Source organism: Labeo rohita, chromosome 11 (genome assembly GCF_022985175.1).
Source record: "Labeo rohita strain BAU-BD-2019 chromosome 11, IGBB_LRoh.1.0, whole genome shotgun sequence".
Taxonomy (NCBI): Eukaryota; Metazoa; Chordata; class Actinopteri; order Cypriniformes; family Cyprinidae; genus Labeo; species Labeo rohita.
The window spans coordinates 1,790,132-1,816,427 of NC_066879.1; the positions used below are offsets into that span (position 1 = coordinate 1,790,132).

The 26,296-nt window shown below is 35.8% G+C and overlaps 3 protein-coding genes across 4 annotated transcripts; 2 read left to right on the top strand and 1 right to left on the bottom strand.

The window, feature by feature from the left end:
- Positions 1 to 1,374: 1,374 nt before the first annotated feature.
- Positions 1,375 to 16,677, top strand: nwd1 (NACHT and WD repeat domain containing 1). Its single transcript, XM_051122073.1, is given in 20 exon segments — positions 1,375 to 1,706; positions 2,738 to 2,823; positions 2,918 to 3,034; positions 3,144 to 3,498; positions 4,537 to 5,809; positions 7,353 to 7,556; positions 7,655 to 7,814; positions 7,920 to 8,037; positions 8,211 to 8,375; positions 9,296 to 9,438; positions 9,440 to 9,494; positions 9,576 to 9,698; positions 10,897 to 11,099; positions 11,345 to 11,605; positions 11,684 to 11,774; positions 13,875 to 14,023; positions 14,108 to 14,381; positions 14,488 to 15,041; positions 16,136 to 16,241; positions 16,327 to 16,677. Coding segments are annotated over 20 exon segments (4,866 nt in total). The 5' UTR covers positions 1,375 to 1,588; the 3' UTR covers positions 16,638 to 16,677.
- Positions 16,678 to 16,772: 95 nt separating this feature from the next.
- zgc:113223 (uncharacterized protein LOC541424 homolog) lies at positions 16,773 to 22,028 on the bottom strand. 2 transcript variants are annotated; one of them, XM_051122076.1, is made up of 8 exons: positions 21,803 to 22,028; positions 20,295 to 20,352; positions 19,788 to 19,912; positions 19,590 to 19,664; positions 19,393 to 19,488; positions 18,674 to 18,802; positions 17,957 to 18,082; positions 16,773 to 17,133 (listed from the first exon to the last, which is right to left on the bottom strand). In XM_051122076.1, the coding sequence occupies exons 1-8, from the start codon at positions 21,872 to 21,874 to the stop codon at positions 17,023 to 17,025; spliced, it is 792 nt and encodes a 263-aa protein (XP_050978033.1). In that variant the 5' UTR covers positions 21,875 to 22,028; the 3' UTR covers positions 16,773 to 17,022. The 2 variants fall into 2 exon arrangements, with proteins under 2 accessions (XP_050978033.1, XP_050978032.1); XM_051122075.1 differs by having other exon boundaries at positions 17,957 to 18,118; positions 21,803 to 22,022.
- A 345-nt stretch (positions 22,029 to 22,373) lies between these two features.
- Positions 22,374 to 26,040, top strand: reep6 (receptor accessory protein 6). The gene is made up of 7 exons (XM_051122926.1): positions 22,374 to 22,639; positions 23,128 to 23,221; positions 23,360 to 23,498; positions 24,461 to 24,629; positions 25,324 to 25,400; positions 25,512 to 25,535; positions 25,625 to 26,040. Exons 1-6 carry the CDS (start codon positions 22,513 to 22,515, stop codon positions 25,530 to 25,532), a joined length of 627 nt encoding a protein of 208 aa, XP_050978883.1. The 5' UTR covers positions 22,374 to 22,512; the 3' UTR covers positions 25,533 to 25,535; positions 25,625 to 26,040.
- Positions 26,041 to 26,296: the final 256 nt, after the last annotated feature.

Consider the following 26,296-nt stretch of genomic DNA (forward strand, 5'->3'; position numbering starts at 1 on the left):
GATAGCTATAATAGGATCATTTAGAAAACAGCTGTGGCCAAATGTACCTCCAAGCCTATAAACCCTAAACCAAAACTCAAAACTGTATTAAACTAGGTGAACACAGAAGACAGATGGTGCTAAACAGGAACGCCATTTTATGGAAATTCAACCATAGGTGGTGCTATAACAGTCAAAAATGTTAAAAATCATCATTATTTCTTTGGTAAATTACCTGGATTTGCCATAAATGCTTTTTTACATCATTGATTTTAGGTGGTTACAGCCATGTTGACACAATGTATTTTTCCCTATGTGCTTAAATGCATCTCTCTCTCTCTATATATATATATACATACATACATGTATATATACATACATATGTAATATTAGTATAAGCTTATAATGCACTAAGGGACAATATTTTATTTTCAAAGTCCACATTAGACATTTATAACTGTAAGCAACTTTGCAACTGCAAATGCCAATTAAAAGTCATTATTACACTCTATTTTGACGGCCTATCAACAGACATTTTACTGAGTGTAAGTAACTTTGTAACTACATGTCAAGTCTAACATGTAGTATCTATCAAGGTAAAGTGTAACCCAGTAATGTTTGCAATATGTTTTAAACCACAACAGTACAAAACCACAGTGTATAAATGTTACATAATAATGTGGGTGTTTAATCTAAATATGCATGCACAAATATATAAGAAGTATAAGAAGTCTACAGGCTCCTGTTAAAATTGCAGCATTTTTCCATTTTTAAAAACTAAATCGTTTCCCATTTAATGTAATATGAATTCATGAAAAAAAAAAAAAAAAAACTTTAAAGCGGGGGAAAAAATACTATAATGATGTTAACATATTAAAGAAATATTGCACAATCTTGCCTGGGGCAAAGTACGTTTTGATCGTGACTCCTATCATCAACCTGGCACCCGATTCCTCAGTGAGCGTAGACTTGGGTTGTTCTCTCTCAGGACTGAAGGGTTCTGAGCACATTAGAGGAGCCTGAAACAAACAACACAGAGTAACAATTAATGCATACAGAGGTTTAGTTAACAGTGCAATAAAATCACCAGCTCCTTTGGGATCATGCTCGGTTTCAACAGTTTCACATCAGTCATTAAAAATGATTTTATAATAATTTGTAATGAGGCAGAATGATTCCACAGATCTTTGATTCATAATTAGAAATGAAAAGCAGCAGTTTATGCATTTACACTTATCAGGTTAATTAAACATGTGGCAGCTGCTCATGGTCTCCAGAGTCTGATCTCTGCTGCAGGCGGCGGGTCGTAAACACCGGGTCTCTCTCGGCCTTCCTGATCTCAGTGGATAAAATGACGGGTGCACAGGAGAACAAACAAATGAGGCAGAGCGCTTCGCAACAGAGCTGTTTTCTTTTCCTTATTGCTGTGGAAAACATATTTTTAATCTAATTAATATTTAGCTTTCAGATTATTTCCTTCTCAAACCTAGAAGAGATGCTTAATAGTTCTGGAGCTCTTTGTTCAGTGCTGTAAAGCCACTTTGGCTGGATTATGAGAACAGGAACGCAGGCGGTCATACTCAGGATTTCTTGAGGTGTGTTGGTCGGGATGGCTGTGGTGGGGATGAGCGAAGCTCTTGGGTTGGAGGCTCTGCGGGGACAGAGCGCTGATGCTCTACAGCCTGTTTCCAGAATGGTGCGGGTGTTCATCAGCTCCACATACTCAGGTAAGGCTTGCACTGCTTGTTAAGTCCCCTTACCTCTGTATTTTGCTTTTATTCTGAAAGAAATGTTACCCTTTATTTCAAGGTCATGTAAAACATTTGCAAATTTTAAACTGGATTTAAATGAAATTTAAAATAACATTCTTAAAACTCATTAGTGTGATTTTTCTAGTTATGCTCAATTTTAAAATATGTTCTGTTTCACTCTATGGGTGCGGCCTTTTATAAAATATATATATATACATACATTTGTGTATCCAGTAATCACAAATTATGGGATTTAGAATGCAGTAATCCAGAAGTGTGAATATATGTATTTATTTTTATTCTCTGGAGGAAGGCAGAATTAGGGTCACACTTTAACTTGGGAACAGTTCTTAATATTGACTAACTATTAACTATGACTTTTCAATAAACTCAGGTTATTAGTAGTAAGGTAGTTAAGTTAGTTTCAAGGGATCTAAAATACTGTCGTGCAGAATAAGATATTAATGTGCTTTCTAAGTGTTAATAAAAAGACAAGATGACCCTGGACCACAAAACCAGTCATAAGGGTCAATATTTTGAAACTGAGGTTTCCATTAATGTATTTGTTAGGACAATATTTGAAAGTCTGGAATCTGAGGGTGCAAAAAAATATATATATATATAGAGAGAGAGAGAGAAAATTGCCTTTAAAGTTTTCCAGATGAGGTTCTTAGCAATGCATATTACTAATCAAAAATTAAGTTTTATGATCCAGGGTCACATATGCTAGTAATATGCATGCTAATAGGCAACTAGTTAAAAGTGAGATTTTGTCCTTAAAATAAAATGTTACCAAAATTTGTATTTGTGTTGATATTGAAATATTGAAATAGTTCTGATTAATGAAGGTGGTCAGATATTTTTCTATAATTATGTAAAACCATACAAATGACTTGCATTGGGTAATCATTTTCCTACATAGTGCTCCTGGTTTGGTAATTTACCTTAATAAATATCACAAAACAAACTCCCCAAGGATCTGACATTAATGGATTTCTACTTAACAGACATGAAAAATGAGAGAAATGCGTTCTGGGAGAAGGCCTATTCTGAGTTGCAGACCCACTGTCAAAGCTTGGGTCTCATCTTTGAGGTTTGTGCTAAAAAAAGTATTTGCAGTCTAGTGGGAAACATTAAAATTGTCTATAATTGCATTACATGTTGAATTTGTTTGCTTTTTCTCACAGGTAGTGGATTTCAGATGCGGAGTGCGTGACGTCCTCACAGCTGATCACTTGACCACTGAACTGAGCATTAAAGAAATCGAATCCTGTCAGAGAATATCAGATGGCCCAACTTTTATTGTATGTTTCACCAGCAACCTAATTGTGTCCAGTTCAGTTCACACGTATGTTGTTTCTCTAAGCGTACGTTTAATTCTTTGTCTCTGTCTTTCACTGTTTTTGTTCTCAGGCTCTGCTCGGTAATCAGTACGGTCATCGCCCCATCCCACGCCTCGTACCAGAAACGGAGTTCGAGTTGCTGGTATCAAAACTTCCCAAGGATTCAGAGAGTTTAAAGCTCCTTAATAAATGGTTCTCCAAAGACAGTAACTCAGTCCCACCCACATATATCCTCCAGCCAATCACAGCTCACTATCCTCATTACAATGATAGGGGCTCTGAAAGCGGGCAGTTGCGTGATAATGATGTCATATCCTGGAATCTGACAGAGTCACGATTGCTGCAGGCTCTCCGCACAGCTGCTCAACAGGCTGAGAGAGACGGGGATATCAGTGTTGACCAAAAGCACAAGTTTTTCAAATCTGGTGAGATATTGTGAAACTTTCCATAAGAATTTCAGATAAGTCAATTGGTTCCAAAACAGCACTGGGCCCCACTAACTTCCACTGTATAAACCAAGCATCCCATACACTGGAAAGTGAAGCCATAAGATTTCAATCACCTTTTAGTGGTTGGCTGCATTACAGGTCATAAACCCCACCCTCTCCATCTAAATGAATGTATATAAACCTATTTCTGCCACTGAATAAAATTGTTTGACTTTTTTATCTCACAATTCTAACTTCCTTTCTTGGAATTGCAAGATATGAACTTATAACCTTAGAATTGTGGGATATAATGTAATTGTGAGAAATATAGTCAGAATTGTGAGATATGAACTCTTTTTTTTAAGTGCAATTAACAGTTGCAAGTTATAATGTCTAATTCTAAGGAAAAAAAAAACTTTTTTCTCAGTTTATATTTTACATCATTATAATATACAATTGTGAGTATCATACAGTTCGGAGAAAAGAAGTCAGAATTGCAAGATGCAAACTTGAAACTGCAAGAAAAATGCCAGAATTGTGAGATAAGAAGTTACAATTACCCTTTTTTATTATTTATTCAGTGGCAGGAACATACTACCATATAAATGTGACGTGAGCCAAACTAAAAAAAAAATCAAATTACACTTCAAATAATTTTTTCCCAAAGCCGGTTTTGGTCATTCAGTTAGTTCTTTTCACGCATATGTTGGTTTTTCTGAAAAGTTTTAGTTAGGCCATATTGGGACATTTTGGCTTTACTTTTATACAGTTGAAAGAAGGGGAGATGTGTTTTGTTTTGTTTTTTTTGGTAACCGCCAAATGGGGTTGTCTAAACACATTTCAGGTAAATAAAGTTAATAAATGTTAACTAAATATTTAAACATATACAGCTGTGATCTGAGAAAGGACAAAATCTCCATTTTATTTTTTGTTAGATAGTAGTTTATCTCTAAGTGACCCTATTAATGGAAAGAGTCTTACAAGTCCTGTCTTAGTTTTTTCCTTTTATTTTCATGTTTCTTGTGTATTTCACAGTCTTAGAATATGAGATGGAGCACGGGTTTCTCAAGACTCAAAAGGATGCATCATCTGTGCTGTTTTTCCGTGAACTGCCTCGACTTAGTAAAAGAGCCAACAAGAAAAACTTTGCAAAGTTTCTTCTGGACGTCACAGCCGATGGCTTGCTGGACACCGAAGCCCGGGAGCTCTTGGCCGACCTAAAGCAACGCGTCTGCAACACAGGTCGCCTCCAACCTCTCTGCATGGAGCTCAGCAAAGGAGCTATAGACCCAAGCCGCAAAGAACACAAGGAGTACCTGGGAAAACTGTGTGAGCAGGTAACATCCCAAATGAAAGAACTGATCGGCAGGAACGCTCTGCAAAATTCAGGAACTTCTGGCACGGTAGAACCAGGATGGTCTTGGCTGAAACAGGAGATTTTCCATCACGCCATGCTGGGCGAGGAGAGGTGCTCTGTGTTTAAAGGAAGGGACAGCATTCTGGGAAAGATCTGCATTACACTCTGGGAGTCCACTAATGCTCGCCATGAACCCCTTCTGGTTCATGGACCTTCAGGGGTCGGTAAAACAGCTCTGCTCTGCAAACTGGCACAGGAGATACGAGGCGTGGTTGACCATCGGGGAGTTGTGGTGCTGAGGTTGCTGGGAACGTCTCCACTCAGCTCGGATGTTGACTCTGTTCTCAGAGGCGTTTGTCTTCAAGTGTGTGGAGCTTTAGGGCTGCAGTTCCCTTATCCACATATTTCCAACACGCATAAAGAGCTAGTCCGGTTTTTCCATTCCATGCTGGAAGACGTGTCAAAACAAGGAGACACACTCCTACTCATTCTGGACTCCTTGGATCAGCTGTTAGAGACAAGCAAACCTCACCAACTAGACTGGATACCTAAAGCAATCCCTCCCAATGTACAAATCGTACTCTCTATTTCTGATGACTATGTTGAGAAATGTAAATCTTTGGTTTCAGCAGAAGAAAACATTTTTGGAGTGGAACTTCTCACAGACGATCAAGGGAAGGACATTATTGATGCCTACATGACTGCAGCTGGACGCAAGCTGACCTCAGAACAGTTAGAGACCATCTTAAACAGATTCCAGCAAAGCAGAAGCCCTTTGCATCTGAAACTCATGCTAGACATGGCCAAACAGTGGTCCTCCTACACCTCCATGTCTAATGTTTGCCTGGGCATCTCTGCACAGGAAGTGATGACACAGTTTGTGGAGTCACTTGAGGAGAATCATGGGAAGAAGCTAGTTAGTCATGCTCTGTGCTTCATCTTGTTATCAAGGTAAGTCATATTTTGTTGTGTTGGTTTTAGGAAGATCCAATGTTTTAACTTTTTGTTGGTAAATGCTTTCATAACTTAGTATAATGGCATCTTTACGCTGCCAAGCTTTCCCACATCCAAATAACATGTAAAAATGCAATGCCACATGAAAGATGAACTAAAAAATGCCAAAAAAGCACCAGAACCACCTAAAATTATACTGTTAATGTGTTAATATATGCTTTTTAGGGGTTCAAGCACATAGCGCTGAAACCCTATTGTAATTGTTAGAATGGTCACAGATCAGCGATCTCTACGTAAAACTGATTGTGCAGACCAAACCGTAAGACGTAGATACTTGAAACTTGGAGGGATAGTACTCACACCGCCGACAATGTCACCAAGGCTCGCCCCAATCAGCCTGATGGGGGCACTACAGCAAACAGAACTCTGAAATTGCTCATAACTCTCAAAATGGTCAGTCGCAGACTCAAGTGCTATGTTGTTAGAATCCTTGGCTCACGTCGGACATTTTTTGAAAAAGCCACTTTTGTGAACTAGTTCTAGGTTTTCGCCCGATCGGAACCAAACCAGTGCAGGAAGTTTGATTCTTTGGAGAGTGAATATCAATAATTATCAAAAAAAAAAAAAAAAAAAAAGTTGAACTTTCCACTCACCATCATAAAGGGACGCCAAAACATTTGAAAAGGGGCGGGGCCACTTTTAGAAAAATGGCTGAAAGGATTTTCCTTAAATGAATGAGATATCTCAATCTGAGGTCACAGAAAAAAATCTTGGAGCTTGGCCACTTGGTGACGCTATTAGAGGGGAAAAAAACATAAAAATGGCTGCAACTGCGCAACCATCTGTCCTTTCAGCGTGGGTCAATAATGGTGAATAAAAAATGTTGAAATTTACCCTTTGGGAGGCTATAATGGGGTCATTTAGAAAAGGGGCCTGTCCAAATTTACCCAAAATCCTATACAGCCTAAAGGAAATCTTAAAATTCACAAAGCCTGGTGAGCACATGCAACAGATGATTCTAAACAAGCAGGCAAAGTTTTACAAAGATCAGACCACATCTGATGCTATAACAGTCATAAACGTTTTAAAAAAGCATAATATTTCTATGGCAAATTACCTGTATTTGCCAAAAATGCTTTTTTTCTTTTTTTAAACATTGATTTAGGTGGTTACAGACTTGCTTAACAATATGTCTTTTTTCCATATTTGCCTAAATGCCTTAAAGCACTTGAACCCCAGTAATTATTAATTTATTTGAATTCAATCAAATTCTGTTTCCCTCATGGGTGTAGGCAATTCTTTTCAAATTCACATTCATATTTAAATTCACATCTAAAATTCTTAAATTTTGAAATTTTGTATTTAAGTAGCCTCTGTGTCACATTATGAGTCTGCTTTTTGTGGGTATATTTGCCGCTTTAGATGAGTCAGATATTAGCCTTCAAAACTGGCCTACTCTTTTCCAACTCTTATTGTTGACATTTACAGTAATGGAAGTCTATGTTTCTAAATGTAATTTTTTTGTCTTTTACATATTCAGAAATGGTCTATCAGAGGCAGAATTACAGGATGTTCTGTCATTAGATAATGATGTTCTGGCCGAAATTTATAAGTACTGGCTTCCTCCAAGCCACACACTTCTACGCTTCCCACGACTTCACTGGTCACGTCTTTGGCATGACCTGAGCGCTCATCTCACGGAGAGATGGGAGGGTGGTGTAATTCTGCTGGGTTTCACCCACAGGTAAAGCTTTGCTTCCCACATGTCAAGCAACATACTAAGAAAAATCCCAGTGCTTGCTATGCCCATCACCGTTCCAACTCAACCTTTACATTTCTTAGGCAGTTCGCAGAGCTGGTAAGGAAGAGATATTTATCACGCGATATGAAAGCTGACATGCACGCCATCCTCGCTGAGTATTTCTCAGGACGTTGGAGTCAGGGGCAGCTCAGGCCCATTCTTCTGCCCTCACTAAGTACACTGCTCAATGCTGACAGAAAGGTATCACTCAAAGTCACAAAATCAGCATTATGTCACATTTGTTTTAAATGCCAAGTAGCCTTTTTACAATATCTTAGGTGGTAAAACATGCTATTTTCTTTCGAGGTACCAGTCCAGCCCTTGTGGTTTACTGGAGAAGTCGCCAACATGCGGAAGCTTCACGAACTGCCCTATCACCTCGCTCATGCCGGCAAATGGGAGGAGCTACGCCAGTCAGTGCTTGGTGAGGTTTAGATAAGTTACATTCAAAAATAGCCAAATCTATTAGATATTCTCTTGGTATGGTAACTCCTGGTAAATCCCATCTCCACTGAATGACAGATTGACAACCGTCTATGTTCTATGTTTTTGTAAGCTTAAATATATAAAAACATGAATGTGCATTTATTCTCACAGGCACTCTGGACTGGTTGTGCTGTAAAACTCTGCGGTGTGGCGTGAGCTGTGTTATTCAGGACCTTGTCGTTTGCACTGATCTCACTGACTGTCCTGAGATACAAATGCTGAAAGAGACATTTCTGCTTCTTAAGCCCTCGTTAGATTTTAGCGACGGCCGCGTGGGTAAGTATTGACGTCTGGGGCTGTCATAGGTTGAATTCTACAGATAATATTTAGCTAATAAAGCAAATGTAAATAAGAATTTTTAAGCGAATTAAATAAATAGGTTTTGATTTCATGTTTTTAATTAAATTAAATTTAATTACAATAAATAAGTAAACAAACAGTTAGCAAATGGATAAAAAAACAGTTAATAAATCTGTTTTAAATATCAATTCTAAATGTTATGTATTATTTAAAATTTTATCTATGCTTAATTCACTGTTAAATGCATTTATAAATCCTCTATAAGTAGTATGAGACTTTACAGATGATATTCAGAGACATTTTTCTTTATTTATTGACAGGAAAACCAGTCACACCAAATGATCTTTCTTCCACTTCCTCTATAAACATTCTAACAATTCAAGAATGGAGTGTCTATTTACACTAAGTGCAAATAGCCTGCCTTGTTGGCAGAGGCTAGTCTGCCCACCTCGTTTGCCAAACTCGTTCTTCTCCCATTTCACATCTTATATCACATCGGAAAGGCAAGGAAATAATTGGAAAGTTGAAAATAAAGTTCTGGGTAGGGTTAGGATAGGTGTAAAGTGGGCTTTATTGTCCCATGAGGCAGCATCTATCTGATCATTTTAATAAAAAGTATAGTTTACACTTACTACATTATTATTGTATACTGTTTTATAATGTACTACAGTACTGAGGTGCAAATATTTGCCACTATTTGCAATAATTAGTTTAAATGGCAGAAAATACTGATATTTTCAAATAGTGTAAATAGCATTTATCGCAATTTACACTTAGTGCAAATAGCCACTGCCGTTCAAGTAACATCTCAAATCTAACTCATCTTAGTATTTTTATGTTTTTTTTTTTTTTTTTTTTTTTACTTGATTAATTCTTCTGTCTCACTTTTCTACAAGATCCCTCACTTTTGGTGACAGAGATCTTCTCCAGACTGCAGGGCCTCACTGATCTCTACCCCTCCATGATTGGTCAGCTGTGTTCTCAGTGCGCAGACTGGTTTGGTTCCTGTACTGACCCAGTGCTTGTGCCCAAATGCAGCTTTTTTTCAGGCCCCTGGGGGCCCACTGAAGAGCACCCTCACAGGGTTCACGAAAGGTGACATGAAGGAGCTCAATACTGGTGTTGTTAAAGATTTTGTAGTAAAAATATCTTACCATGCATGGTGTTGTTTTGAAGGGGTGAAGGCTGTCGTGCTGTGCTCGAAGAGGGAGCTGCTGGTAGCAGGATCAGAGGATGGACTGATCATTGTCTGGAGTCTAAACCATCTACAGACCCTTCACACTCTTTCTGGACACACTGGTAGGTTCTTAGCAACGTAGAAGCTGAAGGTGTAGAGAGTCTCTGCCTTTATTCTGAACAAATTCAAGAGAGCATAACAGTCCAGTAGCGGAAGTAAAAACTCCATTTATTTTCTCAATAGCAAAATTGATTTTAAACTATGGCTGCTAAAACTTTAAAGACAGACCTGTGAGCTCCGATGTTTTTTTTGAACCCATCTGCTTATTATATATATATATATATATATACATATATATACCAGTCAAAAGTTTTTGAAATCATTCTAATATTCTGATTTGTTGCTCAAAAAAACATTTATTAGTATTATTATGCTGAGAACAGCTGAATAGAATTTTTGTTTTTGTTTTTTGATGAATGGACAGTTCAGAAGAACAGCAGTTATCTGAAATAGAAATCTCTTGTGACATTATAAATGTCTTTATCATCAATTTAAAGCATCCTTGCTAAATAAAGGCATTAATTTGTATAATTTCAAAAAAAAAAAAAATAAATAAATAAATAAATATATATATATATATATATATATATATATATATATATATATATGTGTGTGTAAAAAAAAAAAATATATATATATATATATATAAATGCATGCAAATCAGCAAATTAGAATGATCACTGAAGGATGTGTAATTGGAGTAATGATGCTGAAAATGTAGCTTTGATCACAGGAATAAATTACATTTTAAAATATATTTAAACAGAAAGCAGGTATATTAAATAGTAAAAATATTTCACAAAATTGCTGCTTTTGCTGTATTTTGGATCAAATAAATGCAGGCTTGGTGAGCAGAAGAGAATAAAAATCTTTCTGTTCAAAAACTTTTGACAAGTAGTATGCACATTTTGCAATAAATGTGATTTGCAAGGCTTAATGGGGTTGTAGTTCTTTTTCCCACTACAGCTGTTAAGTATACATCTTGTACATCTGCCTGTATACATCTTTTGTTAGATTTTCATTTACGTTTTTGTTTCAAATAAAAGTGTTTATTGTTGTGAGAAGTTGTAATCAGAATTCAGGACCAGAATTTACGTTATAATTAAATTCATAGTTTAACAACCAAACAATTAAATAAGGGACATAGCTAGCTGAAATACAGAAATGTTTTCAATTCAATTTTCAAACTGTTTTCATTCATTAGAAAATGTTTAACTATATGAAAACATAAACACTTCTTGTTTCTCTTTGTCTGTGTAGCGGGGGTACTGTCCCTGAAGCTGATGGACAAAACTAATCACTGTCTGTCTACTGGACTCGATGGCACACTAAGAAAATGGTGTCTGATAAGTGGACAACAGCTTTTCTGTATCACTGACGCAGTGTCTGTCCAAACACACACCCCTACACACGTTCATATGATTGAAGAAAGGAAGATTATCATAACCAACCCAAGCAGCCTGGTATGTTTTTTTTTTTTTTTCTCTTAAAGGAACCATTCACATTAAAATGAAAATTATCATTATTCACCCACTTATTGTCCCAAACCAGTATGATGGTGATATTTTAAAGATTCTTCATGCAGATCTAGCCTTATGAAAATAGCCATACGAATAAAAAAATAAATAGAGGAAAAATAGACTGTGAAAAGTAATAATGACAGAATGATTGTTAGTTTATATTTTCTCTGTCATTCTTTCCTTTACAGGTTAAAGCTTGGCACTTGGACACTGCAGAGCCCCTGTATGAGGTGACTGCAGGGGTTTGTTCTGTTCTTGGTGTTGTGGGAGATGTAGTAGCATGCATATGCAGTGAGGGGACGCTCTGTTTTTATGACATATCCACTGGCGTGCAACATTCCCTGACCCCGCTACCCTGCCCTGCTGGACACCACAATATCACATGCTCTCTGACACTCACCAGATACTCCAAGATACTCATTGCTTTTGGAGAAGGCCGTCTACATTCGGTATGCATCTTGTTTCTGTAAAGACCAAGCAGAATGCAGCCTTTTCAGCTTTATTCGAAGTTTTTTGTGTGTGTGCAGGTTTGGAGCCATGGTATTGAGTCTATGGTTGATCTTCCCTCTCCAGCTTTGTTCCTCAGAACATCTGAGGATGAAAAACTGCTGTTTGCAGGTGCTTTTACATGTGACTGGTTCTCGCAATTTATTAATTACTCCTGAAGTTTGCATCACTAAGGTCAAACAGTTTTTAAAAGGTTTCCTGAACATGTCCCCCATGCTTCATTAATCAACTATTACCATTAGTTTGGCCCGCTTAAAATACAATGTTTAGACCAAGACAAAGTTTACACTTTTCAGGAAATGAAATATGAATGATTTACCTCAAAAATATCAGACATCACCTTTAATCCCTAGTTTAAAAGGTAATAGATTTAAAATGCATTCATTTTATACTAAGTATAGTTCAAGTCTATTAACATATTTACTTACATATCACTTGAGACTTACTGATATAAACACTGTAATTAAACTTTATTTGGAGTACTACTTGTGCACAATGCACATTAAAATATGTTTTAATGTCACTATTGATGAGGATTGTATGATCTTTAAATAATATTGGTCTTTAAATGCAACATATTTAAAGTGTACCTAAAGTATACTTTCAATAGTTCCACTTTAGCACAATCAAATATACTTAAGCATATCTTTAGTTGGACTTCAGCACTACTTCCACACAATTGCACAAAAGTGCATTAAGTACAAAATTAGTTGTTTCAATTTAGTAGACTTGAAATATACCAGTTTAGCATACTAAAAGTGCAACTGCATGTTTTTTTTTAATTAAGTACATAATATGTAAATGTTTTTGTAGTAAACATAGCATGAAATAAATGTATTTCAAATGCATTTTAGTATGTTTGTTTTTCACTAGGGATAACATTCATTTAATAAGCACTTTCCATAAAAGAGGTTGCAAAATAAGGCTTGAAAAAAGCAGTTTTGTGAGATTTGATGTTTAGTAGTTTTGTTTTAATTTAGCATATATTTGAATAATAAAAATAAAAATCAATAAATATAATGAAATGACTGAATAGGTAACAGAAAAAGTAACAGAGAATTATGTATGCATGTATGTGTGTATTTACTAATATTATTATTAAGAAAATAGACTCAGGAAGGCTCAAAATTTCACTTTTCCACATTGTCTATTACAAAAAAAAAAAAAACCTCTTTCCTAGTTCTGCAAAAATAAACAAACAAACAAACAAACAAAAGTCAACTAATTTTCATTTTTTTAATTGATATAACAAAGTAAAATGTTGTTGGTTTCTCTTTAGTCCTTTTCTTTGTCCACAGCCAAGCACAAAAAAAAAACTAAACCAAAAAAAACATAGGAAAAGAACTGAGAAAAACCAGCAAACAGCCACAATGGACAAAACCAGACAAAGAACATAAGCAAATACATGAGGAATATTGCTGCCTTCACGTCATTCGTAATTACCAATTACCAAGATGACATCACGTGACATTTTACTCATAGCTTTCCATGTTGTCAGACTCGGAGGTTGCGCCTAAGTAGCGCCAAAATGAGCGGCGGTCACGTGGTACATCTGTCACTGGTCCAGGTCGTAACTCTCAGAACATTCCAAGTTTACCAAGTTGTAATTATGAGTTCAGAAACACAAAGTTAAAGTTGATAGTGTTGCCACAGAAACTCATAATTCAGATAGAGCAGAATGTCACATGTGTTCATCTCGGAATTAGGAGATGGCATGTGTAGCTATGGTAACAAACAAGGGGAACTCTAAAGGCAGCAAACAAGGCAGCACATGGAACAAGGCAAACACGAACTGAACACAGGAAACAAAAACAGAACAACAAGGTTGCAGATTTAGCCTAATTGAGGCTATCACTCATCTGTCTGGTTTGGGACCAAGTATTGATATTTTTGGTCTTTAGTCAAGACCGAATTTTGGTATTTAGTTCCTCACAACTAAATATTGTTTTGATAATTTTTATATTTTGTATTATCACTGTTTTGGCAACAGGGTTGAATAGCTGAGTTTCAATGGTTAAAATCAAAGCCCTCTTTAGGGGAAAAAAAATATATATTACTTTTTTGGTCATCTAAATGGGTTAATTATTATAAGAAATATAATAGTTAAACTTGATAGTTTTAGCTAACTATAATGATTTTTTTTATATAAAGTTTTGTCTTTCTAGGGTAAACCTCTTTGCTTGTGTGAAATCCACTTTTGTCTTGTTGAAGGATGTGACAGAACATTGTGCGTGTTCACTGTGACGCTGACTTCAATGCAGAAGATTCTGGATCTTCATCATGATGCGTCAGTCCTATGTGCCGTCTCAAGCACCGAAGGCAGCGAAATCATCACAAGCGCCCAGGATCGGATTATACGGGTCAGTTTAATGCCTTTCTTTACATGCAGTTTCATCTCTCTGTCATTGTCTTGAACAACAGTTGATCTTGTTGTGCTCTCCAAGGTGTGGGGCGTAACCACAGGAGCCTTGCTGGACTGGTTCGGTGTGATGGATTCCGCTGTGTCCTCTTTGGCCGTACATCAGCGCACAATTATCTCTGCCTCCATTATTACCAACCAGCTCAAAGTATGGCAGCTGGACTACAACAACAAGCACAGGAGCAAAACTTTCATCCCAGCATACTGCCCCCTAGTGGTCCTGTCGAAAGACGGTGATACCGTATTCTACGTGAAGGAAGGAAACAACACAGAGGTCTTCACCTGGAGCTGTTCGGAAGGTGAAACATGTAATAAAAGGACTTTTTTATTTAGTAGTTGTAGTTGTAGATATCTTTTAAGTAATCGAAAAGTTCTCAAGCCAAATTTGTTCATGGGTTTTAACAGGTCTACGGTCTGGCATTATGGACGTTTCCTCAGAAGTGTGTTGTATGGAATTAGCCCAGCAGAAACGTTTACTCTTCTGTGGATTACGTACTGGTACCATCCTTATTTATCCACTAGACTTTGCTCCAGAAACCCTGTGCCTGCCACCTCCAGAAAACCTACCAATGGTGCGCAGTATGGCCATCAGCCCGCGGGAGGACCGAATTGCCGTGGCATATGAGGATGCGGTTTGTCTGTTCGAGATTACATCGAGAGACAGTTTCCCCTGTGTGGAAGGCCCGTTTGAGAGCTACTCCCTTTGCCTACTGCATTCCCCAATTTCCGCCATGGCTCTGCTGTCCGACTGCAGGCTGCTCTATGGGACATTTGGTGGCGAAGTGGTGATCTACGACTTTAAGAGCGCCACCGCAGCCGAGATGGATCATCACGGTGCAGCCATAACCTGCATCACCATGAGCAACTGGGATGCGCAAGCGTTGATTGGCTCTCAAGACTGCGTTCAGAAGTTGTGGAATCTGAGTCCCGTCTTGCTGAATCACACCATGGAATACAAGGTAAGTGTTTGCAGGTTGCTATAATTATTTCCGCTTTTTAAATTAAACCAAAACATGTTTAAAGCTAACAATGTGATACTCAAATGAGTAACTGTTTAGGGCCCGAGCACAGGTGGAATTGCTCAGTTTCTTCTTCTCCAAAATGAACTGCATTTTTGAGGGCCTGAACATGCTTGGAAAAATGCATGAAACTTTGCACACACACCAGAAGTGGCGAAAATGTACATCTCGTGTGTTTTAGAAGTGGGTGTGGCGAAATAGCTCAATAGCGCCACCTATACATTTTCAATGAAATGCCCCTGGACCTTCCATAAAGGTCTTTTTTTTTGGAGATTTATATATAATCTGAAAGTTAAATAAATAAGCTTTCAATTTATGTATTTGTTAGAACAGGACAATATGTGGTCAAGATATAACTAAATCAAAATATCAGATCTTATTTGCTCTGTTCACAATAATTTTAATATCATTTGTTGTTAGTGTGTAACTAATTTAACAATGTAATTCTTGAAGTGTTAAAAAAACATACAACTCACAAACAACAGGTAAAATAGTCTCCTGAACTATTAATTGTCTGTCGTTGGGTTCATTTTGGCTCAGTTTACAATACATTTAGCATGTTGCTATTTGAATAACCATAAAATTACATATTACTCAAACTTACCAATTAAAATAGTCTGTTGGAGAAAAGTCTGAAGAATAATAGGGTGGATGTGGCTGAAATAGCTCCGTTGGGAGAGTGTTAGACTTAAGATCTAAAGATCCCCTCTTTCTGTTACATACACTACCTTTGGGTCACTCAGGTTGTGCAGCCAACTTCTCTGTTTTCCACATTGGCTTAAAGGGACATCTGGCTGTTTCAGGTGCCCTCCCTATTGTCTTGAGGTGTTTAATATCTTCCACATTAGTTCCTTTTTTCCTTCTTTTGTTGTTGCTATTGTTGTTCTTTTCTTCTGGGCTGGGTTTGCACTTAAATGACTTGGGATTTTTTCAGTGTGCACTGCATTTGATGCAAGTCTATGACGACGTACAACATTGCCAACAATCAACCATTGTGTGTAATGCGGCATGTTTTGTCTTGTTCCATCCTTAAGGGTTTTTATTTTGAAGGCGTCCTATGTGCTGTCTTCTCAATAAATGATAAATACGTCTTCACTGGATCTCTGGACAAAACCATTAAAGTCTGGGACGTCTCTACTGGTGAGGACATGATACCTACTAATAATTTGCTAATAATGTCTTTCATGTCTGATTCCGTTGCTTGACTTTGGTCATGTTTTCACAGGTTGTTTGCTGTACATCCAGTTTGTCTACTCTCCAGTCATAAAGATGATGCCACACAAGGACGGATTTGTTGCCGTGTCCCAGCACGGCTCTTTCATTAAAGAAGGCTTCCACTGTCCAGACGCCCTTCAACCTGGATACAACCCCCTCCGGAACTTCCGAGCACATTACCGAGTCACCTCTCGAGTGAAAAGCCTGAACGCTCCACACACCGTGATCAGCGAGCTCCCAGATTACAACCCTGCTCAGTTCAATTTCATCGGCATCGGTCTGATGAAAAGCAAACCATCCAACACGTGTGTTCTCCTCTAGATACATTCGGTGTATAGAATTCTATACATCTGTGTAATTACATTAAAAATATATTTTTTAAGAATAACCAAACTATGTAGTCATTTTATAGTAATATAATCAATATTGCAAGTGTTAAAATTAAAATGATGTGTAAAAGTTGTAAAATATATTTTATTAATATTACAGATAAAATGAACAAAGACAGGCACTGGAAAAATATAGTTTTTTTTATGTTAGTGCTGAATTTAATCACAGCTTTTGGCTTAGTAACTCACAGTATAATAAACAATAATAGTCACATTCTTTGCATCTAATCTAACATGTTATAACTTGAAATTTCAAGTGCAATGGATCATTAAATTCCAATGCCTGCACATGATGTAAGGTGAGCGTATAAAACCAGTCAAGACTTTCTGTTGCAGCAAAGGTTTTGGGTAATGCTACTTTTCCTGTGCTTCTGTTGAACGCTTCGGATTTGCGAGAGCTGTACTGAAGCCAGTGACATCATGCATATCTGAAGAACACACAAAGCATTTATTGTTATTGTTTTTGTTTTGTCTTTCTGTATGTGATTTTAGTGTATTCCACATATCAGTTATAAGCTTTAAGTCAGAGATAATATTTCTAGTGGCTCACTGTGAGTTTTTCTGTGGTGTATGTACTTTCTGCTCACATATAATTAATTGTAATGAGCCTAAGTCCTGTATATGATTGCTTTGTACCATAAAGGCAAATGATTTGTTAAAAATGTAACATTTAAACAGAGTTGGATCCAAAAGACTGCTAGTGAAAATAGTTCTATTTTGCATTTCATTACATGAATCAATTACATGAATTTAATGTCTGTATTCTATAATTCTGAACAGAATCTGATGATCAATGTTATTATACATTTGTGAATGTTCTAAGGAGCAGTAATACAAGCATATAAGTCTGACCTTTTGTACTAAGATGTTTGCATGGTCATTGAGTTGTATTTTAAATATGTACTTATTTTAATTAATATTATAATGTTTTATTTTTTCCAAAATCCTAAAATTTTCCAGGTTTAAAACAATCACACATTTTCAACAGGCCCCATTGTACTAGAAGTCTAGAAAATGTCTAGAAGGAGAAAAAAGTAACTATATCTATACAATCTATATTTTAAAATGGGTATGTTTTCTTTCTCTTTGTTTTGTAAGAGAGTTAATAAATGTAGTTATTAAGATATCTGAATTATATTATTTAATATGATCAAATGTGCTATTCTTACAATATAATAATAAACAACAAGATTTGCCATCTATGTGTATAATTTTGCCATCTATATATATAATAAATGACGTGTGCCTAACCTCAATGCAAAGAAGGGCAAGGGTCATCCCTCCCACCAGTAGAAGGTTCTGTTTTCCCCACCAGACCATCTCATCTAGACATCCATTGGTGTAGATGAGTCGGCTCACCACACTGTTCTCCATCTTCTGTGTCCCATAGCCACACATAGAGTTGAACACAGTCTACACATAAATGGATAAACAGTCTTGCAGTGTATGACACAGACAGCGTTTTGTAATTATTTGCCTAATTAAAAAAAAAAAAAAAATACTACCAATTATGTTATGCCCACCATGAAATCTCACTGGTCCTGCTCTACATAACTGTATATTACAAATATAAAATGTTTTGATTGACTGTGCTACTAATAATTGAATATGCAAATACAATAGAAGTACAATAGAAGACCTATCAAAATTTAATATGCTATTTTTCACAGCTGTTCACAAGTTTCACTTTTAATGCTAAACATTCTAACAGTCCATTTTCAAACTAGTATTTTCTTCAAAAAGTTAAATAAAAAACAGTTTGAAAATGACAATTGTTATTTGAAACGAATGCTTGTGAAGAGTGACAGTAAAGACATTTCCAAAGTTACAAAATATTTCTATTTTAAATAAATATTTGCAAATACTTAACATTTAAAAACGAGCATTAGTGGTTAATTAAGTGTGTCAGGATGAATTTATTGCAAAAATACTTAAAAGAAGAGTAACATTACTAATATATGACCTGACCTCATTCTTTAGGCGTACACAGCAGGAGAAGGGCACTCCGTAGGCCTCCAGACTAGGGTTCTGGGTAGATGCATTGAAGTACATGTTTTCAGACCAGTCTACGTAGGAATCCACCCCGCAGCACTTGAACTACAGGATACAGAAAATTTATAGAAAGATCAACGGTGTAATCTTTCTATTACATCAGCCTATCCTTATCCTTACATATTCTTAACTACGCACACTACCGTTCAACAATTTGGGGTCATTAAAACCTTTTTTTGTAAAAGAAATAAATACTTCTATTCAGCAAGGATGCATGAATTCATTTGAAAGTGACAACAGACATTTCTAATGTTACAAAATATTTCTAGTTTAAATAAATACCATCATGATATTATTATATAACTAAACGCTAATACATTCTATTATTATATAACTTTCTATTCATCAAAGAATCCAGAAATATCATAGTTCCCAGAAAACTTCAACATTGATAATAATCAAAAATGTTTCTTGAGGATCAAGCAGCATACTAGAATAATTTCTGAAGGATCATGTGACACTGAAGACTGAAGTAATGATCCTGAAAATTCTGTTTTGCATCATAGGAATAAATTACATTTTACAATATATAAAACTGAAAACTGTTACTTTAAATTGTAACAATATTACTGTTTTATTGAATATTTGATTTACTGTTTCTGTTTACTGCATCTGTATGTATAATGTTCGTTTACCTTTTTCTGCACAAAATCGATAACATTTTCCAAGTCCTGATCATCACGATAGCGTACAATCGCCTTCATCATCAGCTGCTCTGTCCTCTCTTGAACCTACCAACAAATATTGAAAGTATATGTTTTAAACCTCACATCATTTCTCCAAGATGGGATTTGTTCTACAGTTTGTTCTTGTACCTCTATGAATTATTTACCTTTTCAGAGAACAGAAGGCCCAGCACAGCGGCCGTTATTTGCAGAAGCAGAATGGCCAACAAAATTCCTACAAACTGGACAGATAGAATTTCTTTGTAAATAGGTGAAAAAAAAAATTAAATAAAATAAAAATCTTACAAATGATTAAAAATCTGCTCTGTTGGCCTTGTCATAATGTAAGGGTAAGTATATCAGACCACGTTGAGCAGCAAGGTGATGTTGCGCAGAGCTCCGAAACAGCCAAGAAATGTGATGGTGAACATGAGAGATCCCACAATGATCAACAGCAGCGCTGGCTCTGCCATCAGCGTGTCCACTGCATCTGTAAACCATTAGTGAATTAAATATAGAGTAACACAAAACGTAAATGTATACGGGTAGTTGACATATCTCCACTAACCATTTTTATTCAAGTTTTTGGTTTTCAAGCATAGTTTCTATATAGGTGCTATAATTGGCACCATTTCACATTATATTATTCATATTATTTAATTTAAGATGGTTCTGCGGTGTGACATATTACTTGTAAATTACACATAAAATATATGGATTGTTGGCATTTCATTTGAACATACCTGAAATACTTAACTGTTATGCATAATACAGTATAATGTGATATGTATACATGAGTTGCAATTCATAATTAAGCCTCTTTTATAAAAAGAGATGAATAAATATGGTAAATATATATATTTTTTAAATACCTGACTCTTTGGCAACTTTGGCATAGACTCCAACAGCAATTAGAACAGCACTGAACACCTGTAACACAACAACACTCATTTGTCTAAAATATCTTCAGTAAAAACCATTTATAAATTCCATTGATATTTCTGACAAAAACATACAGTAGGCACGACATGAAATCAAATATAATTTACTATGCATATGTTTCACATGTAAACGGTGAATTGAGGTATAGTGCATCATTCAAAACAACTGATAGCATTAAATTAGCATTAAATTAAAGCTAATGCAATTTTGATAAAAATCAACAAGATATTAAAAAATATGACTATAACATGCATCAACAAACATGCTTAAAAATGACTAAAATAAACATTTAAATTGTAATTGTTAATAAATATCACAGCTCTTTATCTTTCGATGCCATTGGACTATTCTCAGTCCTTGCATGGGCCCATGGAAAGAATTATGAACATGAAGCCAGTTGTATGTTCACAATCTTCTTCCAAGTTTATTCTCCCACATTAGATTATATAGATCCATTGTCAGGGGGGTGGTGTTACATATATGCATCATACAAAACAAAGACCTTATTGTGCATATAATGAAATATCAGATATAGATCTGGGTGTACAATGACCTCTTCCTAAATTCATCCTGTTATTCAAATTATATATATACTTTAAAACCAAAGAGGTATAGGGAGGGGGAGTACAGTAGATAGGAGGGAGAGAGAAAGCACAAACAGGAAGACTCAGTAATATCTGGCAGAGAGTTCAATATATAATCTAACAGTAATATTGTAATACTTTAAGTGAACTTTAAATGAAATTTAATTGTGACTATATTTTAACGCTTTATAGTATTTTGCTCCTGTCTTCCCCCTTTTCAATCCAGATCGAGTTTCAAGCTTCGCCTTCGCTTCCTTTCTTCCATATGTGACTACGCAATCATTTCTGTTTTCTAAAAAGCCAGTTATGTCAGTTATAAAAAATAAAAAAATAAATAACCAACGAATGTCGATTTATTTAATTAATGTGTTATTAAAAGTTTTTATTGTATGAATGAGTAGAATTAGTAAAGATTCAGGGTGACTGACATTTTTTTAATCCATGTTAACTGCAGTGACAAATAATATCAGTAATTTCAAAACAATATTTGTTTACATTTATAAGCAACTTTATAAGTTAAAAAGAAAAATCTTAAAGTCAATAGGCGTATTGCCTTTCATGATGATGGCGTCCTCCTTAGAAGTGTAGCCACAAGTGCCATAGTTAAATCAGCCAATACAATTTTATCATTTATAGAAACAGTGTCCTTTTAATTTAAAACCATTTATGTTTTGAACACACTGAGCACAGCAAAATCAAGTTTAAACGACCCACTTTACCTGATGGCACCCTTTACCTGAATTCACCCTATGCATTGCATAAGAAAAAAAAAAAAAACACATCTTCCCGCATATAAATAACAGTAGTGTTATATATATCAGTAGACATATGTTGATTCCAAGACATGCTCTTACCCAGAAGATGTAGCAAAACACAAAAAGCGTGTATTTTACAGCTCTGAATGATTTCTTTCTCCTGGTTTCCATGTTGTCTCCGTGTCATTAAAAAGCAAAAGCAACTTTCATTTCTTCTGAAGTAACGTGACATTAGTGTTTGAGGTTGTTCCCCCCTGGTTTCACCATAACGACATGTAAGAGCTTGCCTTTTCAGGGTATTCACATACCTGTCTGTCTATGCATTTCCAGTACGTTATCAGATAGATTCCTGTGTTGCAGAAATAACAATAATGGCTTACTGACAGGTGAGCAGAGTCCTCTAGTGGTTACAGCTGTTCAGTAGGTTACTCAAATGTATACATATTGATTATTTGCACGGATGTCTGTTGTGAACACATAATCACTTGCAAGCCATTAGGGCGCCAACCTAGCTAAAGTGAACTAAAGTAGCCTAAATGCATTTTAGCTCAAATGTAATTGAAAATAATATTATGTGTTTTCCTCATCTTTTGCACATGGTTTGACGTCTTGAATGAAATAGGCCATTCACAAGTAATTGGTCTGGTTGCTGTCAGTCGAGTCTCGATCCTCCCACAGACGCGTCACTAGTCAGTAAGCGGATTGAGTCTGTTCAGTCAGCGAAACTATATTAGAGAAGACACTACTCATGTTATCATTCATACACTCGTGATTAATTGTATAACGTTACACTTTTCTTGTAAGCCACGATGCTTGCCATATTTAAAAAGATAAAAGACCGCGTCGAGGCTTTCTTGAACGAGAAGAACATAGTCACTGACTGTCTCAATAAAATCGAAGAAAAAACAGGCATCAAGAAACGTTATTTAGCGCTCGGTAAGTCTTAATTTTATATAAAGCCCGTTTAATGTTCTGTGTGGTTTTTTGCAAATAAAAAATACCCGTATGCAGTTAATCTGGAATATAAATGTAACAGGTGCTCAGATCAGTCGAAGCTGCGTTGATACAAAGTAGCTATTATTGGCATGACATAAATGGCAAATATCATTACATCGTTACTAAAGACAAATTAGTTTATTTTCATGGAAACAACAAAGAAATGTGAAACAGCTATAATGTAGGAATCATGAAGTTCCTCAAAGGGAGATTTAGTCTGACGTCGTCTGACGTCACTGTAAATGCACCAACCCTTCACCTTCATCCCTTACCATCTAAAATTGAAAGATTATATTTGAGGCTTCATCCAAAACAGTTACAGATGACACGGTTCATTAATTTCACTTGTGACTCTGTGGTTTACACAATAAAGATATTGCTCAGTTATTTTAGAAGGACATTTTATTTATATATTTTTTTTCTTACAGGTGCTGTTGGTGTGACTGGAGCGTATTTGTTATTTGGATATGGTGCTTCTCTGCTCTGTAATCTGATTGGTTTTGTTTATCCAGCATATTACTCGTGAGTTATGTGCTTTTATGTTTTTTCACAAATCAGCAGCACTGAGTCTTTATTATATGGTGTGTGTTTTGATTGTAGTAACTTGTTTTAAATGGGGTAGCCTGTGTTTCATATTTTGTTCTGTTTACATTTTTTTAGTATCAAAGCCATAGAAAGTCCTGATAAGGAGGATGACACACAATGGCTGACATACTGGGTAATCTACGGCTTCTTTAGCGTGGGTGAATTCTTCTCTGACATTTTCCTCCACTGGTTTCCTTTCTACTATGTATGTAAGGTAGGTAGAATAAAGTCAGATGCTTTCTCTAATATCTAAATTTAAGATGATCAATTATTACCAACTTCTTTCTGTTTATTGGCACAAAGATTCTGCCTTCCGTTTTCATTTTCCATCTAAGAGGAGAGGTTAAATAGTTGTTTGCCAAGCTGTTTAATTTAGGACAGTTCTGTTGTTGGTCTTTACTATCTGCCAGTTTGTCCATATTAGTGGTCTAGGGCATATGTTTGGTTTTAGCACTGGTCGTTTAAACATAGTTTTAAAACCAATCAAACTATGCAGATGCACTGTTTTTTTTAAATTGGAATTATCTGTATAAATAGATAATTGAAAGCTACACTGTCACTTTTTCCTGTTTAAAATTAACTATTGAAATTGGCATTATTTAATAAGTACATTATAAAACCATTTTTGCTTCACCCTAAATCACTGTGATAAGTCTATAATAATTGTTTATATTTTAGAGCTCTTGTTATGGTTTTCCCTTTGTCTGTGCAAGTGGAAAATAGGCAGTGGAAGTAGCTTGAAGCCACAATTTGAAGCAAAAAGAGGTAGTTTGGCAAAAAGGGAAAGTAAGATTACCCACAATAAATCAACATAGTTTGCTGGGCACAAAACAATGTTCAGGGTTGCTAATGGCTTTCACACTGGTAACGTGATTATCTGTAATCGTGCACAATGGTGCATCTCAAACCATCAAATTCATCCATTCATCAGATTCATCAATGTTCCTCCACAAGAGACAAACGTTACATAGCATAGCTTCAAGGTCACCAGTCTAGACTAAGTCTTTCTGCGTATAAGAGTCAACTATGATTAGGTTTTCTAGATAAGGTTTGACAGCTTTCTGCCGCTTAGCTCTCTGCCGCTTTACTCTCTTAACTTTGGTAGGGACTACTCTGTGTTAGTGATGAATTCTCCCACCGGATGACTCACCCCTTTGTGTTTTTGCTGGTGTTTAGTGCTTGTTCCTGTTGTGGTGCATGGCTCCAGTCTCCTGGAATGGTTCTCAGATTCTGTACAGGCATGTGGTGCGGCCACTTTTCCTGAAGCATGAAGCCAAAGTAGACGAGATGGTCAGCGGTATAGGCGTGAAGGCCATGTCAGCAGCCGAGAACGTCACGAGAGAGGGTATGCAACATAAGAGCTGTTGAATTTTTTTACACCATTCTTTTCCAGCATTTTTACATCTGAGAAAGACATCTGTATCTGTACACCTGAAAATCTAATAACAACATGCATTTTCAGATCACACCTACTGAAAACATTCCACACATACAAAAAGCAAAAATAATAATAATAAATATTACATTTGTTGAAATATAAAATATAAATCGAAATAAAATGCTCAGCTTTTTTATACCACTGTTTAGATGTGATTGGCCTGCAGTATTTCATAACATAACACACGAATTAATGCTGTTCAGTGCGGTCATAGAGATTACAGCAAGTAGACAAATAGCAAGCTGAAGGTTACGTTCCAAATATAGGGACTGAGAAACAAACCGGTTTAGACAGATCAATCCATCATCCAGATTCATTTAATACATTACATAACATGCTATAATATTTCTTTTAGAATAATTAACAAGCATTTCTTTATTGTAAAGTAATTAAGTAAAAGAGAAAGCAATAAAGCAAAAGAGAATTGTTTATTCAGACTGCTAAATTTCATTTCAGTTCCAATTTAAAGGTAAAAAAAAAAAGGTTAATCTTGATAACAGTCCTGAGTGATGTCAGTTCATTATTTGTAAATGTGCACTTTCTCAGATTTGTTGCATGTTTAAGTTGGCACTTGTTCTATGCATCATTCTCTCTGTTGCAGTTCTTACCACTCTGGTGAGAAACCGGACTATTGGTCCAGCTGAGCCTGAAGCCAGAAGACTGCCCAGTTCATCTACTGTATGTCATCATATTGCTAACAAACCCACATTTGACAATTCTTATGTTTTCCTTTCTTTGATTTTCTCCACATTAATCTATCTTTCTCTTCTTGCATGTGTCTGCCCGTAGACTGAACCATCTGTTGATTAAATGGTAAGTGTTCAGACTGTGTCTGTGTGAGGTGTGAGGTATTTTAATGTTTTATTTGCATTTTTATTATTTATTATTTTTTAAAAATACAGATTTACAGATGGCAAAATTGATCTGAGGAGACAAATCATGTGACAACAACATGCAAGAGATGCAGCATCATATTAAAGACGTGACAGCAGAGTCATATGGTCTCATTATATAGAACTCAGTGAGTGAATTGATGCCTGATTTTCAGACAGCCGCTGTCAGGAGTGGAGTTTTGAATTTTATAGTTTAACAATCTGGTGTGATTAATTATGTTGATCATTTATTTGTAATTCTTTGCTCAGTTTATAAATTTGTCCAGATTGTTTAAATGTCTTCAGCATTTAAACACAGCAAAAAATAAACATACTGTAGGAAATTCAACAGACAACATTACATTTTTTGTAGTAATATATATTGTATTCATTGCATCTGTCAAGGATTTTGTAATGTTGTTATGATAAAATATCTAAGTCTTCAAAATTCCAATAAATTTTTGTATTTAACATTTGAAAATATGCTTTTGTGTAGAATTCATTTTTTTCCTCATGTACCACTGACCTCATTAGCCTAAATCCTAAAACCGAATGAAATATATGTGAAATATGAAGTATAAATTAATTATGCAATGTTGTGCATTTTCATTGCCACAATCCTCAAATACACATAACATATTTATTCTACAAATGATTAAGTGATATATTGTAAAATTCTGAATTAATAATGGCAAGAAAAAA